Source organism: Podarcis cretensis, assembly GCF_951804945.1.
Source record: "Podarcis cretensis genome assembly, chromosome: 4".
NCBI classification, from domain to species: domain Eukaryota; kingdom Metazoa; phylum Chordata; class Lepidosauria; order Squamata; family Lacertidae; genus Podarcis; species Podarcis cretensis.
In genome coordinates, this window is record NC_137173.1 from 34,607,734 (window position 1) to 34,626,895 (window position 19,162).

At 42.6% G+C, this 19,162-nt stretch overlaps 1 protein-coding gene across 6 annotated transcripts in view; it reads right to left on the reverse strand.

Moving 5' to 3' along the window:
* The window catches only part of COL8A1 (collagen type VIII alpha 1 chain), a 98,116-nt gene that overhangs the window by 2,311 nt on the left and 76,643 nt on the right, over positions 1 to 19,162 (reverse strand). For all 6 annotated transcript variants that reach the window (XM_079973697.1, XM_079973692.1, XM_079973695.1 and 3 more), the window contains one exon: positions 378 to 687. In XM_079973697.1, coding sequence (XP_079829823.1) covers positions 378 to 684 — 307 coding nt within the window. In that variant the 5' untranslated portion in view covers positions 685 to 687. The remainder of the gene's footprint in view (positions 1 to 377; positions 688 to 19,162) is intronic.

Below are 19,162 nucleotides of genomic sequence, written 5' to 3' on the forward strand. Positions count from 1 at the left end.
TAAGACTCCTGCTTTCAGATGTACATGCCTTAGCTCCCTTCCTCTATCATGTTTCAAGTAAGAGTTCTATCTCTTAAGCTAAGCGTGTGTATTGAATTTGGAAATTCTGAATATTTGGGGAATAGGTATGAAACTTCATCAAAATGCAGAAATACATGCCTTAGGTCACTTGGAAATATTTACAGACATAGTATTTAAAAAACCTTTTCGGCATGCCATGCTGAAACCCCGCAGAGCTCCCTCCAGAAATAACTCTTTATGTTCACTTACTTTATACAAACAAATATACATATTTTCTGTTAAATGACAGAGGGATGGTTAAGAACCGAAGTAGGAAGGAGCAGAAAGAAGGACAGCTCACGTCTTGCCAATGTTACCTTTTCCTTTCTTTGAAATCCCCTTCTTGCCAAGCATGGGTATCTGTGGGATTTCTTTGATGTACTGAGGCACATATTCTTTCCCATAAGGCAAGTGTGGGCCCTCCTTGGCCATGTGCTGCATTGGAACACCATCTTTGCCCAGTGGCATGTGAGGTACTTGTTGCCCCAGGGGCTGGTACTGCGGCACTTGGGGAGGCATCTGCTTGATCCCGTAATAAGCACCTGCTTGGGTAGGCCTCAGTAGCCCAAGGTAAAGGGATGCAACCGCCGTCAAAAGCCACATAGGTGCTAGCAACAAAGCCATAACCTGTAACAAAACAGAACAGAACAGCAGTTGTAAGGGAGTGGGGAATGGCAAAGACAACTCTATGGCAGGGATGGAACCAGAGGCATTGAGAAGAAGAAGGAGGTTTGTGGTGGCTGCTGTTATCTTAACCTCAGTGCTTTTCTTTATAGTACTGGGTAAAGCAGCTATAGCTGTAGCCACCATCGTATTCCCAGTGGCACATCGTATTCTTCCCATGGCACTGCATGGTAACAACATTTCAAACATTTTTTATTAAAAGGAAGGAAAAAAGGAAGCTGAAATCAGTCACACCTAGAGTCCATGGGTCCCAGCCGTCAAGGCTATCTAGGCTGGTTCCACACCTTCTCCTCCATCATTCGGTCAGCAGAGAAGATGCCTGGAAGATCAACTTGGAGGACTTGAACTTTCAATCTTGTTGAATTATTTGGTTCCTAGCTATTTTTGTGTGTGCATTTTCACGAACCCAGTTGCTAGGTTTTTTTATTGCTCATGTGCAGATCTACTAGCAGAGGGGACAAACTCCATCCTGTTTCTTGAGATGTAACTCTTTCAAGTGAGCAATCTGGGATGGGTTTCTTTGACCCTTCAATTAATGCTGCTCTTCCTTTGTCAAATAATTTAACCTTCCTGCTCTTCTGATACATAACATTGTTAAACCGTGGGATTTGCTACCGTGGTGCAGTGATGGTTACCAGTATAGGCAGTTTTAAAAGAGACAAATTCATGCAGGATAAGGCTGTCAACTGCTAGTCAAGATGGCTATACAGTGGCACCTCAGGTTAAGAACTTAATTCATTCCAGAGGTCTGAAAATGTTCTTAACCTGAGGTACCACTTTAGCTAATGGGGCCTCCTGCTGCCGCTGCGCCACTGCTGTGTGATTTCTGTTCTCATCCTAGAGCAAAGTTCTTAACCCGAGGTACTATTTCTGGGTTAGCGGAGACTGTAACCTGAAGTGTTACACTGTATCCAGAATCAGAGGCAGCATGCCTCTGAATACATCCTGATGGAGAACGGCAGCAGCAGGGGGTCATTTTCCCTCATGCACTGCTTGTAGGCTTCCCAGAAGCATCTAGTTGGGCTGCCATACTTATGGAAAACAGGATGCTGGATTTGATGCACTTTTGGTTGAATGCAGCAAGGCTCTTCACAAGTTCCCTGAGAGAAAGAGCTAGAAGAAGCCAGTGGCGTAGCGTGGGTTGTCAGCACCCGGGGCAAGGCAAGTAATTTGAGCCCCCTAACCCTGGATTTGTGCCCCCTAACCCTATCCCTAACCCTAACCCCCAGATGTTGCGCCCGGTGCGGCCGGCACCCCCTGCACCCCCCACGCTACGCCACTGGAAGAAGCTAAGATTTGGCCTAATAGAACTAAACAGAAAAAAGAGGGTGGAAACCACGAAGCAGTATTTGTAAGTGCACACTAGAGGGGGTGTTTGCTGTACAATTCTATACAATCCCCACTCTTCTGAAAATCCAGATTTTTTGTTTGCATCATAATTAAATTTGAAACAGTCATTTCACGTTGCATTTATATGAAATTCCGAGGGGGGAAATATCTGAAGAGAGGTTGAGAGTCAGTAGCGCTCCACAGTAATAATGGATAAAATCAAACATTTGCAGTCAAGTACAGCTAAGTCTGCTATGTTCAGTATGGCTAGATTTGCTATGAAAGCGATCCAACTTAGAATAGTTTATGAGGACAAATGCTTGGATCAAGGGCTACTACCTCAAGAATACTTCTTGTCACTAGAGGCCCAAATGTCCTCTGTGGCTAGGAATGCCTTCTACCAGCTGTATCTGGTTTGTTAGCTATGAAACCTCCTGGAAAGGGATCGCTTGACCACTGCATAGGTAACCTTGAGGCTCAATTACTGCTCTATGCAGGGCTGCCCTTGGGCCTGGTTAGGAAGCGCTAACTGGTGCAGAATTGCACAGCTGAGGCTGTGGCACAGGGCATAGTTGTGCAATGACACAGACTCAAAACAGATAGTTTCACCTTAAACAATGACTATTCTTTTGGGAAAACACCCACAAAATGGGTAGACAGTTAAAGCCTCAGGCATTTACAAACATTCTTTACACATTTTTTTTTAACTAAGTAGTGAAAGTTAAGAACAAATGTCTCAATACTTGGGAGAGGGGGCCACGCACAGTATTAACATATTTGAGTAATGCATAATGTGCCAGTTCATAATTACACGCAGCTTCCATTCTTTGCTTTCTATATTCAGTCGATGTGGATTTAAAAGTCAGCTAATTTAAGACCTGACTTATCAGGCAAAAAACGACCAGGAATGCATGGATTTTCACACTCAATGAAGCCCTCAGTATGACACTCTCGTCATTTGCATATGTAGATATAATTCCAATGCAACCATTTGATAAACAAAACTATTTTGTTTGTTTTTTGTTTTTTCTATTAAAAACATTTATTTTGCTATCAAGCAGAAAAGCAATAGTTACAGTTTTCACACTTCAGAAAGAATTGCCTGTGTGTGTGTGTATAATTAAGCCTCACAAACATGGCCAGGGAAGAGGATTATATGTGTGGTTTAAATATTTAAGTGCTGAACGTGTGGGTCCTGATTTTTAAAACAGCTTATCTTCATGAAAGAAAATCTGTTATGTGATACACAATTCAGTTATAGTCTTCATCAGCTTGAGCCTGTGTATGCCATTTACAATACAAAAAGAGTTAAAGCTGTATTTAGAATATTGCAATACAGGTGTAAGCTCTGTCTTGGACTTCCCAACCCAAGTCATCCCACCAATTTTCCCCTGCAAGTGGATGTGCCCCTGATACAAGGGTTACGACAGAATCGTGAGTCTCCTCCTTGTTCTCATGGACTACAGTCACTACACAAATCAGCTCTAGGAAAGCATATCTCATCATGGAGGAGATGAAGTTACAAAAATATGGTTTGGGGGAAATTTCTCAGCATGATCCAAGAAGCTCCTTTTGCCCCCAAATCAGTAAACAAATACGTAGTTCCACTGAAGACAATTGGAATGAACTTGCAAGTTTTATTTCTAGGCTTAGCATCTCACTAGCAGAGAACAGAGGAGGAATAATGAAAAACCTGGGTTGAATGGATTCTTTGTGGCCTAAAAAGGACACACCTTAAAGTATGGAGCAATTCTACTCTACATGATTCAGTATCGCTTTATATTTACATTTGATTGAATAAGTCAAAGCAAATTTAAGGACCCTGAAACTCCCTTGATCATTTCACTAAACAGCAATGAAATCCTTAAATAAAGTTCAAAAGTAAGCACACCTTTTCAACATTTTAAAACAGAAGTTGCCCTTCAAACAAAGAGGCTTATCTGAGAACAATTCTTGCCCAGTTTTATTTATTTAAATTGATACCCTACCCTTCATCCCAGAGGAGCCCAGGGGGGCAATGTAGACCTCTTTTGCATTTCCCTTGTTTGATGACTCAGCAATCCTAAAGCTAGTAAATGCAGGTTCTAGTCCATACACTGCAGCACTAGTTTTTAAACTGAATAGCATATCGCCTAGAGAGCTGGGAACAAGATTGTGTACAATTACCTGAATTATTGTTGCTCATATACTCATTTAAATGCAGATATGCAAAATTATCCATTCTGCTCTACATTTAAAGGGGTATTTTTGCCCCCTTTTTTGTTCTTATTAATCTGGTTTGAATCAGGCTGTTCAGTTTAATATATTGCAAAGTGCTGACAAAGCCAGCTTGCAAAAGGAGGATGAAAATTAACGGTTCCACCAATGTTTCAAGTATCTAAACAATCCCATTAAAATATCTTGACATATGAAAGGATAATTGACTGTTGAAATGGGAGCGCTTTCAGCTTCAAAGCATGCCCCTAATACCTTTAGCTTTTGTGAGATGGTCCTAAAAGCTTATACTTCATTTCCCCTTTTGCATTGAACCTCTTAAAACCATCGTCCCCACGGGATGTCTTTTCTTCTTGCTATTTTGATTTCCTTAAGGGGATTTTGTCAATTTCGCTGTGCTTTCAAAAGCAGAGAAGTGACATTGGCAACAAAGCTCTTTTATTCATTTTTAGGAAGCATGAGGAACGCCACAGCAGATCTGCAAAGGTGAAAGCAGGCTACCTCGAAATAGGAAAAGACCCCCAATCAGGCTCTACAATATTGCCATGATAGAGTGTGTAGCGTTTGTAAAAGAAAATGCATTTATTGTTGTTCTAGATTTTAAAAATGCAATTAAAAACATTACCTCAATGAAAGCATCAGATAGAGTAAATATAATAAATATAAATATACACAGAGAAAGGTTGAGAGAGAACATCTCAATTTGTCCAGCTATAGCTTGTAAACATTTCATCTGTTGGATGTATGGCTATAGACCCTGGAGAAGCGACCACCGCCACCACCACCACCAAGGACATATGACTAGAAGCTGCTATTGGCAGAAGACAACTGGTATATCACACTGATCCTGGCCTGACTGCACTAGCTGCCATAGTTTCTGGGTTCAAGTCAAAGTGCTGGTTTTGACCTATAAAGCCTTAAACAGCTCAGGACTCAACACCTCAAGGACTGACTCTCCCCACATAAATTGACCCAGACCCTGTGATTAGGGTGTTTTTGGAGGGGGCTAGGCAAAGTTGTTGAGCTTTTTAGGGGAACATATCCTTGAAATAAATAAGTCTTTGGGCTTTTTATTTTAATTTAAAAGCATTTTTCTTGAAAAATCGCCCTAGTTGCCATACATCCGGGTTTTCCTGGACATTTTGCAGATTCAGTGAAAATCTGCCCGGACGCCATTTTGACAGTCCTATTCCTGGACATGTCCGGGGAAAAAACAGATGTATGGCAGCCCTCCCTGCCTGTGTTCATAATCTGAGGCCCTTCTTTGTGTGCCTCCTCCATGAGAGGAATGGAGTGTGGCAAGATGAGAACAGGCCTTTTCTATGGTGGCTCCCAGTTTGTGCAATGCTTTCCTCAGGGGGCTCACCTAGTGCCTGGGTTACATAGCTTTAAGTTCCAGGCAAAAACATTCCTCTTCAACCAGGCTTTGGGTTGATTAAACAATTTATAGCCTTTTAAACTGTGGCAGGTGGTGGTATTATTTTTGTTTGTTAGTACGGTACGATTTTATATATTTTTATAATGTAAACCTGTGATCCATGGATGAAGGGCGGTATAGAAACAACAACAACACCTACTTATTAACTCCCAAAAAGTATCATGTGAACAATGGTGATTGGCTCATCAGGGCAAATGGGGTTTTACCCCACCTGCCTCAGTCTGCCTCCAGCTAGTCCCCACATGCCTACTTTCTTCCTTACAACTCCCCCCCCCCCCAAAAAAAAAGCTGTCCCCCAGCTTCTTCCTCCTTGTTCTCAGTATTGCCCTTGAATAACTCAGCAGGGACAAAGTGGGGGCAAAACAAGAATTAGTAGAACAAGAATTAGTTCGCTCTGCCCATTGTCGTCTGTGGTTACCTGTGTCATTGACTCTGGCTCCCCCTGCTGTTGGCCTCCCTCCCTCTCTTCCTTCCACCCCACCTATCCCAATGGCCATCAGCCACCACTGCATATGAAGCAGCCACGAAATGCTTAAATATGATGCTAACTTAAATTTGCTTAATATTATTCTTGAATGTGATTCTCTGTTGCAATCCCATGGTTTTATGGCTTGATTCTTTGCCATAAAATACTTTCTTACCCACTTCTTTGTACAAACTAGCAAAACGCAGCATTGGCCTTTCATTTGTTCACTTTGATGCTGTGCACACTGTGTTTTCTTAGTTCTTGCCTCCACGCTGCTTTATGGCTTATCTGTCTTTCAGAAAAGTACAGCAAAATTGAAGTTTGTGTCTTGGGCCTGAGTCTCTGCCATGTACAGTAATTCAGCCCACTGTACTTTGATTATCCCATCCAAGAAGGGGTGGGGAGAGAAAGACAACCGCCTCTCTTATTTTCTTTTCTTTGTATTAATTTTATAGCTCCTTAGAAACCCCAAATCCCAGTCCAAGGGAGATATTCAAACCATGAAAAATGTCTATACAATATTTTTCTTGAAAAGGTCTCTGGCCCTTCAGACCGTTTTTATTGGAAGGCAGCATTTCCCCCACCCAATTACAAAAGAGAAATCTTGTCTTGTGTGTACGTTCCCTCCAATTCTGGAAGAGAAGGTATGTCTATCCAAAGAAGCAAAATGAAGTGCTACAATCCACCCCAAAGGAAAACAAAGCTGAAAACCACTGGCCACATATGTCTCTCCCCCTCCCATCTCTTTTGCTTTACCGTTGTCGCCCTTTTCAGGTGTTCACCTCGATCACAGGAGGGATAAACGTGTGCAGGTAGACAAGCATGTGCACATTTTCATGTATACCCCAATGAGAAGCCATGCCTTCAGTGTTTTGGACCTCACTCTCTAGAACAAGAAGTTAGAAAGGCATTGTCCTTACTAAATGTCAGATTCTTGGTCAAGATTGTCTTATTTAATTATTGTTTTCTCTTTTTGTAAACCACATTGAGGGTGTGTGTGTGTGTTACAATCAAACGGTGTGTAAATTTTATGAAATAAATAAAATAAAATAAATTTCAGGAAGACTTTGCACCATGAATGCTTCACAGATTTTTTTTTTTAATGGTTGAGATTTTAAATTCTAGAGGTTTTAAAATTTGGAAGTTTAATTTAGGCTTTAAATTTTTGCATATTTCAATGTTGCACTCTGCTTTGAGACCTAGACGGTAAAAAGCAGGATATACAATTTAAAATAACCCAGACAGCATCATAAAAAGCAGAGGCATCACCTTGCCAACGAAGGACCATATAGTTAAAGCTGAATGCTGTTAGAAGAGGACACTCCTGTCGTTTGATAAGGAGAATGTTCTATAGATTTGATGTAGCCTTGCTTTGATGCTGTAGGCAATTTAAATGATAGCTCCTAAACCCAGCGGCCCAACTCTAATGGGAGTGCCAGAATTTCCTTTCTTTTCAGATAGGGGCCTTAGGGCAGGTGGAAGCAGCTGGGACCCCAGCAGTTGCCCAAGGGTGCTTCATGCAGTTGGTGGGCCTAACTGGCCCATTCCTGGACATATATTTATTATAACTACTACATAGGCTGCTCGTGGAGCAGGGAGGCTACTGCAGCCCTGTTATACGTGGTGTTCAGGGCAGAAGGTACAAGCGGCAAGATTGCTTTGCCTGCAGGTGGTGCCACAATTGGGCCTGATGCTGCTGCACAATGGCAATGAGATGGATGTGAGATCTGATGGATCCCAGGCAGACTCATTGTATCCTTGCTTCTGGAATGCTACATTTTGGGGCCTTCCACTAGTTCCCACCAGTGGAACTCCTACCCACCGGACAGGTGGCAAGAGATCAGCGTAGTTGGGAGTGCTGGATAGAGGGATGCTTCTACCCTACCATAGGGAGCGGGCGGCACTGTGGTCTAAACCACTGAGCCTCTTAGGCTTGCTGATCGGAAGATCGGCAGTTCGAATCCCTGTGACGGAGTGAGCCCCTGTTGCTCTGTCCCAGCTCCTGCCAACCTAGCAGTTCGAAAGCATACCAGCACAAGTAGATAAATAGGTACTGCTGTGGCAGGAAGGTAAATGGTGTTTCCGTGCGCTCTGGCTTCTGTCACGGTGTCCTGTTTTGTTTTTTTAATAATATTTATTAAAGTTTCAAAAATTACAGAAAGAAAAAATAAAAATGCCACATTAAACAAAAGCAAAACAACACACCACAATATAAAAAAACAAAAAAAGCAGAGAAATAGAACCCGTTAAACAAAAACAAAAACACAAAAAATGCATCAAATCTCCTCATTACTAATCTTTCATTAGCTTATTTTCTTGACCTCCTCCCACCTCCTTTTTTTGTATTCTAGGTCAATTATCCATTTCAGCAAATCCTTTCCCTCTTTTAAAATTTTTGTCCTGTAAATTGTCTTAATATAATGTAACTTTACTTTTCCTCCTTTCACCAATTAACAGTCAGTTATTCCCAAATCCTTTATATCATTCCTGCTAAAATCATATAATATTATTCCAACATCCTTCTAACAGATATTAATTTTACAATGTTTCTGTAAATAGTCTTTAAATTTCCTCCATATAACATTTCTGCTAAATCCATAAAATATCAATCCACCAATTATCTATCACTCATTAATTTTGCAATATTTCTATATATAAACTTTAAATTTTTCAATCTTCTTCCATCAACTCCTCTCCCTGGTTTCGGATTCTGCCAGTCCTTTCCGTCAATTCCATATAGTCCATCAACCTGGAGATCTTATGTCCGAGGCTCTTAACTCTTTCCCAGGTCCCTTCTGCCGATCTCCTTCATATTCTTTGATGCTAGAGAGCAAATCTCGAGAAAACTCCATCTTAACAATATTTTTATTCCTTCTGGACAGTTCAGCCAGATTTCCATAGTTGAGGCTAGGGTCAATAAAATATTTCAGGTCGTATTTCAAGATTCTTCCAAATCCAAAGGCCCCCCAAACCTTCAATCTCCTCCAAGTCCAAGTCCATGTCCCAAAAATCAATTAATCCCTGGATAGAGGGATCATTCCGACTTTCCTTCTTCAGTCCAAACCGAGAACCAATCCTCGAAATCTGACTTTTTCTATATTAAATCATAGAAGGCCTCAATTTATAGTCCTCAATTTGCTTCTGTAAAACTAAGAGTCCCACTTGTGTTATTTTAGGTTCAAAAACAACAACTTTCTCCTTTTCCTCCACCATTTGTTCTGCCAAAGTAGGTTCCTGTGCCAAGTCCTGAATTATTTCTGTGTTGGTGCTCTCTTCTCGTATCAAATTAGTCACTTTCTGTTCCAAGTTATCAACTTTAAAAGTCGTGGCATCCATCTTTTTATTAAGCTCTTCCAGCGAATGACTTATTTTACATAACAGAGTCACAATATCTTCTCCTATCAACATTTTGAATAGTCCAAGGTCAATCACTGGTTCTCAGAATCCTTATCTTGCAGCTGGAGATCCCTCAGTTACACTCCTGTAACAGTTTCAAAAGCTCCCTCTAGAGGGAAACAGTCTCCACTTGTATGAGTTCTTTCAAGCACAGCTCAAGAAATAAACAAAGTTTCAATTTTCGGTTACTTTCCCTCCATTTTGAATGCATAAGAGGACAATGGAAACAGTATCTTGCTCTTATTTCAACTAGCTGTCAAATCCGTTCTGTCAACGAACTTTCCCCAAACGTCATCTGGCAACCCGTTCCCAGTTTCAGAGCTGAGGTGATTTGATTTCCCCCTCACTCCTGCAGGCTTACTAAGTTCAAAATTCAAAGCTTCCCCCCTCTTCACCTGCCTCCAAGGGGGGTTCTGTATTTTTAACCGATGGAAATTTAATCTTTTATCAAAGGCTTTCAAAGGCTTTAGCTTGTAAGTCTTTGCTTCAGTCTATTTACAAAAGCAGAAGGCGGACTTCCTGTTTATGACCTTCCCGCTTCGGCGCCTAATTAAAAATCCAATTTTTTGTTCTACTCACGGGTAGTTGTTTAAAATCCAATTGTCCACAGGAAAAAGTCAGTTTCTTCCACCTGTGATTTCAATGGGTCTCTGCCTTCTCTGTGGCGGTGAGACCCTGTTTTTCACAGAGTAAGTTCCTCCCGATCGGAGGAGCTCAGCCATTGCCGGAGGCGCCAACCCGGAAGTCCTGTCACGTTGTCCTGTTGTACCAAAAACGGTTTAGTCATACTGGCCACATGACCCGGAAAGCTGTCTGGGGACAAACGCCAGCTCCCTCGGTCTGAAAGCAAGATGAGCACTGCAACCCCATCCAGGTCCTTTACCTTACCTTTACCTTTTTACCTCTACCCCACCAACTCCCTCACTATACTTTTTACTTGTTCTTTATCTACAACAGTTTGAATGAATAATTTTTTTCTGCTGAAATCAACAAAAAGAAGTAACTGTTAGTATTTCACGCCTCCGATGCTGCAAACGAGACTGGTGTAAATCACATGCCTGTCTGGAAAGAGTGTGGGAACGGAAGACAGTCTTATCTCTTCCACTGTATGTACTATTGTACTGTACTTTTGCTTTTACTTGTCCCTTTTTTCTTCTCTCAGAGCTGGAGAGAGAGGACGCCATGATTCTCTTTGTCTGTACACAGTGTGTAAATAAATACGTAGATTAGCTCTACAATGTCTCACGCTTCTTGCTGTGTTATGCTAGAAGATTAGTGTGCATATATCATTTGATATATGTCACTGAAGCGCACTGGAGAAGACGGGAAATGCCTTTTCCAGAGATGCACGTACTGGAGGACGCTCGGAGTTCGGGGGCTGCAGGGGCACCCCAGGGCTTTTTTCCAACAGCAACTTCAGTAACAGTAGCCCTTGTATCCCAATGGGGGGGGGGGGGAGAAGGAGGCCATGGAATAGCTCTGAAAGTGACATATATGGCTGATTCCTGCTTTCCAAAGAAAGCTGAGAAAGCAGACGCACATGTATTGTTTCCTGTACAATTTTAATACATTCTAAAAAGCAGCTGATCACCGTTCACAGGTCTCTGAATGCATCTGGAAGTGGGACTGTCAAGGCAAAATTCTGTTCACATCACTCACTGGGATGCACAGCTGCCTCAGCAGTCAGTCTGCCCCATACCTGGAGAAGTGAGCATTTCTCCTCCTCCTCCTCTGTAAGAAGCTTTGCCTGCCAAGCGTCAACACTACTGTCAAGCCTATAAATCTTGGAGATTACTTTTGTTTGGAACTTCTCCTGCTATCCTGATGAGGAAATAATGGAACTGCCGAATTCCTCTGGTACATACAAAGCTAAATTGAAAATAAAGTTGAAATGTAATCAGGCACAGATGGTTTTGATATATATATTTCTGAGTGGTTTAATCACTGTGTCATTAGTTTGCCAAATAACACGACTGGGATAAGTCAGATCTTAAGCCATATTCTGCTTTTAACAGAAACGATCAAACATGTTGCTTCGCTAGCTGTACGCAAAGAAACGTTGTGATTGGTTGTTTTTTACCCAGGTACAGAGACTGGATGGAAGAAAATACAACAGCACCAAATGCCCTCTGTATTATTATTATTTTTCAAAAGAAGACTGATATTTTAATAACCTTGATGGACCAAAAAACCAAGGGTTGGGTTTCCCTGAAAAGCCTGTTAGCATGGCGCTTGTTTCTTGCAGACACCAAGCAGTTGACATCAGTGAAAACTAAGCAGGCCTGTAAGTCTGTTATTTTAGAGGTGGCAGCATACAGTGCCAGGAGGAAATTGAATATTTGACTTAAAAATATGAAATGTCTTCAGCTAAGCTGCTTATCCATGAACTCATGTTTGAATCGTTAACTAAAATGGTAAAGCCACGCAAAGGCAATTTTGCTTCTGATAAGAACATAAGAAGTTGCCTTATACTGAGTCAGACCATTGGTCAGGATTTGCCACACCCAAGTTTACTGTGGGTTTGCTGCTATTTGCATTCCTTAACAGATTGGAGAACTGGGCCAAAACTAACCTAATGAGTTTCAACAGGGACAAATGTAAGGTTCTGCACTTAGGCAGAATAACCAGCTGTGCAAATATAAGATGGGGGACACCTCGCTTGCCAATAGTACATGTGAAAAGGATCTAGGGGACCACAAGCTTAACATCAATGGTGTGATGCAGCAGCAAAAAAAGCTATTGCAATTCTAGGCTGCATTAACAGAAGTATAGGGTCCTGATTAAGGGAAGTAATAGTACCACTCTATTCTGCCTTGGTCTGACCACACCTGGAGTACGGTGTCTAGTTCTGGACATCACAATTTAAGAAGGATATTGACAATTTGGAACGTGTGCAGAGGAGGGTGACCAAGGTTATTAAGGATTTGGAAACCAAGCCTTATGAAGAACGGTTGAGGGAGTTGCATGTGTTTACCCTGAAAGAGAGGAGACTGGGAGGAGATATGATAGTTATCTTCAGTCTGAAGGGCTGTCATATGGAACATGTAGTTAGCTGGTTTTCTCCTGCTCCAGACAGTAGGACCCAAGCCAATGGCTTCAGGTTACAAGAAAGGAGATTCCAACTAAATATCAGGAAGAACGTTCTGACAGTAAGAGCTGTTCGACAGTGGAACTGTCTGCCTCAGGAGTTGGTGGACTCTCCTTCCTTGGAGGTTATTAAGCAGAGGCTGGATGGCCATCCGTCATGGATGCTTTAACTAAGATTCCTGCATTGCAGGGGGTTAGACTAGATGACTCTCAAGGTCCCTTCCAACTCTAGAATTTTATAATTCTACCTTTAAACAACACCAATTTTAATGGTTTTCCTCTGTAAATTCATATCTACCCAATAATCAAATATGTTGGGGGAAAATTGACTCCATATAGCTCCACTCAGGGTCACAGGTGTTTTGGCGTGAGTGGATCAATCATCACTTTCTGCTACTCCCCTTTCCAGGCCCACTGCTTCCTTGAATCTCCGGTTTCTTTTTGGTTATGCTCATAACTATTTCCGGTATGCTCCTGAAGAAGAAGAAGAAGAAGAAGAAGAAGAAGAAGAGGAAGAGGAGGAGGAGGAGGAGGAGGAGGAGGAGGAGGAGGAGTTTGGATTTGATATCCCGCTTTATCACTACCCGAAGGTGTCTCAAAGCGGCTAACATATTCCTTTCCCTTCCTCCCCCACAACAAACACTCTGTGAGGTGAGTGGGACTGAGAGACTTCAGAGAAGTGTGACTAGCCCAAGGTCACCCAGCAGCTGCATGTGGAGGAGCAGGGAAGAGAACCCGGTTCCCCAGATTATGAGTCTACCGCTCTCAACCACTACACCACACTGGCTCTCTGAACAGAGTGTAGCATTATATATGTTTTCTTTTCTTTTGAACCCTCAGATCTGCACAAAACTAGAAAACTGCAAAAGCATACCACATTAAAAACTGTGTGCTGAGCATTTACAATTGCTTGACTGCAGGAGATGCTGGGAATTGAACCAGGAAATTTATGCATTTACTGTACCACTGAGTTTCATCCTTTCCCCAGATATTCAAAGAAGACTCTACGGTATAACAACCCATCACTTGAACATTATCTAATTTAGATTGTAAGCATCTTGGGTCAGGGGCCTGGCCTTTTTGCTCATTCTACTCAGTAAAAGACTATGTACACAAACAGTGATTTATACCTAAGCAAGCCAATCATCTTGGTTCATTTTGAACCTTGTGTATCTCAGCAAGGAGTCAGCACATCTGTTTACATTGTCACAGGGTCTCTAAGGTTTCCCTAGCACAGTAAGCTCTTTGAAGAACAGACAGGGAGACAATTCTTCCAGCATGTTCTGTGAATGTTTTAGTAATGGCAAATAAAAATAACGGATTTACTTTGATGTCTCTGGCTCCAGACAGAAAGCACTCTGGGGGCCTGACTGTCCGTAGTGGAAAAACTGTTACTCTAGAGATCAAGGACTGATAAGCTGGTGTCCAGCTGCCACTTACCATGAAATGTTACCACGAAAGGCTAATTCATAGAGTTTGTAGCGTAAGAGAGAACTGATGAATTCCTGCATCAAGTGTCTCTAGGGCACAAAGCTAAAGGCACATCTGAATCCTAAGAACACAGGACGTTAATGCCAAGTCAGACCATTGGCCCTTCCAGCTCAGTATTGTTGACACAGACTGGCATCAGCGGCCAAGACTTTTACGCAGGGGTTTTCCCCAACCTTATCTGGAAACACCCTGGATTGAACCCAGAAGCCCACGACAGAGTAAGCTCCCATTGCTCTGTCCCAGCTCCTGCCAACCTAGCAGTTCGAAAGCACACCAGTGCAAGTAGATAAATAGGTACTGCTGTAGTGGGAAGGTACACAGCGTTTCCGTGCGCTCTGGTTTCCATCACGGTGTTCTGTTGAGCCAGAAGCGGTTTAGTCATACTGACCACATGACCCAGAAAGCTGTCTGTGGACAAACGCCAGCTCCCTCGGCCTGAAAGCGAAATGAGTGCCACACCCCATAGTCGCCTTTGACTGGACTTAACTATCCAGGGGTCCTTTACCTTTACCTTATGCTCTATTACTGAGACACAGCCATTCCCCATGCTGATTACGTGGGTTAATATAGTCAGTAAAGGGGTAATGACCAATTCTATCCTGAACTATTCATATTACTCACCATAGGCTCAACATTAACATCTCACCCTTGGACATCTGCAACCCACACCCTGGCAAGGCCCATTTTTGTGGCTTGATTTTTTAAGCGGTTGCATCTATCTGCCATTCCTCACAGTGGCCTCAATGCAACACCAGTCTGGTCCAGGCTTATATATTGCTGAAAGCCATAATTTCCAGTTTGAATCATAATTTCTTGTGCAGTAATGTTATCAAATATTTACCTAAACTTCCTTCTATTTATTTTCTCTTATTAAAAGAGGGTTAGACTATCAATGGCTTTTTTTTTTACCTTGCTAGGAATCACAAGCGGGAAGAACGTTGTGGTGAGGAGAGAGCTCAGGTCTTGAGGGGTTTCCTTTGCGCCTGGTTGGCCACTGTGAGAACAGGATGGGCCTTTGGTCTGATCCAGCAGGGCTGCTCCTCTGTTCTTAAAATCTAAATAGAATGGATCTGTTGTTTTCCTTTGTTGAAAAAAGCAGGGCAGTAGATTAGCCTGACTTGAACCAACTTTGAGTGAACTCATGCCGTCCATGATCTTTCCTTTCCTTTCTCTGATCTTGTTTTTACTGTTGTTAAGAAACTTTAAGATAAATAAGACCAACAGAAACCCCAGAACGTTCAAACGAAACCACAAACCAAGCATGGGGAGTCTGCAAGTTTATAAGTTTTATTCAGCAATACAAAAGCTGAAGAGAATAAGATCCCTTGCAAAATATATTGCGCTTCAGGCTGTTTATTGGGCCAGGAGGCCAAAAGTTTTAAAGTCTAGCCGCACAGGTTGGGAAAATAAAAAAGTCAAGGGTCTGGCTTGAAGGGAGTTTCTTGTGCCCCCATGACTCCACCATAATATCTCAGCACTGTCCAGAAACGGTGCTGAGTGCTGCTCATTGGCAGAAGCTGGTTACCTTAATATTTAAACCAGCGCTCAGGTATGCATAATATGATCTTGTAGCCTACAAGTCATCCATCTCTTCTGACCTCTTGTGCCAGAAGAGAAACAGAAATCTTTCTAAATACAGATACTTGCACGCATAATGAAAAGAATGCAATTTCAGAATGTATGCCAATGAAGGGGAGGGAACCAGACGTCCCAGTTACAAACTTCCTAAATTCTATAAATTTAACCAAAAACATGGCAATAGCTGAATGTAGCTGGTGAAATAAGAGCATTTGTTTAAACTCTGGCTGCTATTATAGAATGCTACTGGCAAATACAAGTGTGCAGGAGGGAGGGAGGGAGGGGAGGGAGAGAAAGTTTGTGCTTTTCTACTTGGGAAAATTCTGATTTTATACTGATCACCAGGTGGCACCACTGATCCACTCAGTTTCAACAGAGTCATGCTTTGAAGAGGATGAGCTGGAAACTCATAAATCCCTCCGTGGAATGACAGGTGCATTATGCAGAGCAAGCCAATAAAAGAGCTATTCAGGCTACCTTACACATCACAAAATCCCTACACCAAAGGCATAACTTGAATTGTGCACATAGAGTATTGTGCGGAATAATTATCACAGACATTTGCTGAATCCACACTAGTGCAATACCTGTATTAAAGGTAAAGGTACCCCTGCCCGTACGGGCCAGTCTTGACAGACTCTGGGGTTGTGCGCCCATCTCACTTAAGAGGCCAGGGGCCAGCGCTGTCCGGAGACACTTCCGGGTCACGTGGCCAGCGTGACATCGCTGCTCTGGCCAGAGCCAGAGCCAGAGCCAGAGCCGCACACGGAAACGCCGTTTACCTTCCCGCTGGTAAGCGGTCCCTATTTATCTACTTGCACCCGGAGGTGCTTTCGAACTGCTAGGTTGGCAGGCGCTGGGACCGAGCAGCGGGAGCGCACCCCGCCGCAGGGATTCGAACCGCCGACCTTTCGATCGGCAAGCCCTAGGCGCTGAGGCTTTAACCCACAGCGCCACCTGCGGACCCCATACCTGTATTAGGCCAACCTAAATGCTACAAAATTGTCCGCAAACTTTTGAGTCTCCCAGAAACTTTCATCAGCCTGCATTTTATTTTCCCTTGTGGTTCAGCACAGCTGCATTTAATTTCTGTAAGAATATTTCCTGGGTTTTCTCACCCATTCTGTGCACATGCAGCCAAACCTGCTGAGAAGCTGTGATCAAGTACAGCTTCTCAGAAATTATACACAGAGCCATAAACTCCAGGTGTGCAATCATCACATGGGACCAACATACACAAAATAAGCATTATTTCCTACCAGCGGCTGGGAATCAAAAGTGGAGTGAGTGTTTCTATACTCATGTCCGGCTTGCAGGCTTCCCATAGGCTTCTGCTTGGTCAGTCTGAGAGCAAAATGCTGGACTATATGAACCTTTGCTCTGATTCAGCAGGAGTCTTTTATGTTCTTAATGTAATTCCCTTTTTAAAGGTATTTTACAAGGTGGAAAACACCCCAAATGGCCTATCTTGCAGAACCATTTTCTTTTTTAAAAAAAAAAATGAGGGCTATTCATTTAAGCCACCATGAACTCATCTTTTTGGCACAACCATCAGCTTGGATAATGCTTCATTGCTCCAAGCGCACTTCAAGCTTACAGCTCACCGTACCACAATACAGTGTGAGAAATATCTGAGACATTTTTATGATCTGAATATCTGTAAAACACGTGCTTCTTACAAGAATTTCAGTTGAGCAGCTGTCCCACACAGAGACAGTTCAAAGTGGCCTTTGTGGGAACATAATCCAGGGCACACATAAGGTTACTGGGTTTGCATGGAGTCGTCTTTTGCAAGATCCAGCACCCCCTACATAGATCAACCATAAATCCTGTGATGTCAGCAACACTTTTTGAAGAAGAGATCTCTTAAGAGATGCTGGCTCCATGTCTTTTTAGGGTTAGTAAGACAAACATATAGGATGACTACAGAGCATCCTACCCCCTAAATGTGACGTATAAATGAAAAACCACAATAGATATTTCAACACCTCTCTCTTGTTAACACTTCATCTGTTTGGCAGATAGCAATAATGAAGACCATGGTGAAAAAAGAATCCCTGACACATCCACCTTTTCTCATCCCCCCTTGGTTTGTGCTTTCATATAACTTTGGAAAAGGAACGACCTTGAAATACCAAGCACCAAAGTCTGATACATTCCTTTGGACTGAGTGAGAGTGCCAAGAATGCATGAATTCCTGGTGACCTTTAGCTGCAAACTGTGAACTTTGTTCACTAAGCGTAATGCATACTTAGGCATCATTACTCAGGCCCTAAGCCAGACCCTTTCCTTTCCTTTCCTCTGCCATTACTTACTTAGTGACAGTTTGCCAAACAAGGAGGAATGGGAGCATTTGTCTAAGTAAATGCTGAACCCTGTTCTTGAAACCATCGCTTCTAAATCTGTGGCTCCTTCCCAAAATATGGAAGGCCCAAGAAGAGGGATGCTGTTCACATGGAAGAGAGGTGGCAGAACTTGCTACCGTCACCCGTCTAGACAGCCGCTGCAAGTTTACAGCTTCTTTTCAGCCAAAGGCTACTTGCTTCACATTGCAACAGACTACAAGGCTTGGTCCAAATGCTGCTTTCCTCGTGACCTGTCTTACTCCCACAAAACCCCTAGGCTTATGAAATAGGAACTAAACCTGAAATGACATGCGAGACAGATTTCAAGTTCACCAACAATTTGAATCCAAATACCTGTTTTTCAGAAGGTTCCAAATTTTCTTTGTGAGTATGAATTTTTGAGGAACTGTGATTGCCTTCCCAGTTTGACTTGTGGGTGTGCATGTGTGCATTCTCAATCCATAGTGCCTTTATTCATTCGGGGTGGAAATTCCACTCACAGGAAGTGATGTATATGACAATTTATAATTTCAATGTCAGGTTATTCCAGAGAAGGGAACAGGCCCAAACAGGTGTGCTGACTAGCGCCACATGCTGTGTTCCTGTCGCATGAGCACGCCACCCTGCCATGTTGTGCACAGGCCACATGGCTTGCACACATGATGCAAACACACCACAAAGTGTGCGTGAGTAATGTGAGCACATCAAGCAGCATGCACGCACGGCATCTATACGTTGCCGTGGGATATTGAAGGAGCCTGGCCCCTTGCTTGAAAAAAAATTGTGAGGGGCCAAGGCCCCTTGGCCCCCCTATGTGGGAATATGGTCATTTGTCCATAAGAGCATGGGCAAAAGATTATTATTGCAAGGATGATTTCATAGTAGAAAGCATTGCTTGGAAGCATGAGCAGCACGTGGACAGCTCATGCCATCCAATGATTGGTCCACGTAGTATAACATGATCAACTGCGTGGTCTGGTGTGAGAACATGAGACTAATGTATTGTATTGTCTTTTATCTGCTGACTGAGGCAAAGTTTTCTCCTTGAATTTGTATCTTTTCATGGACACACAA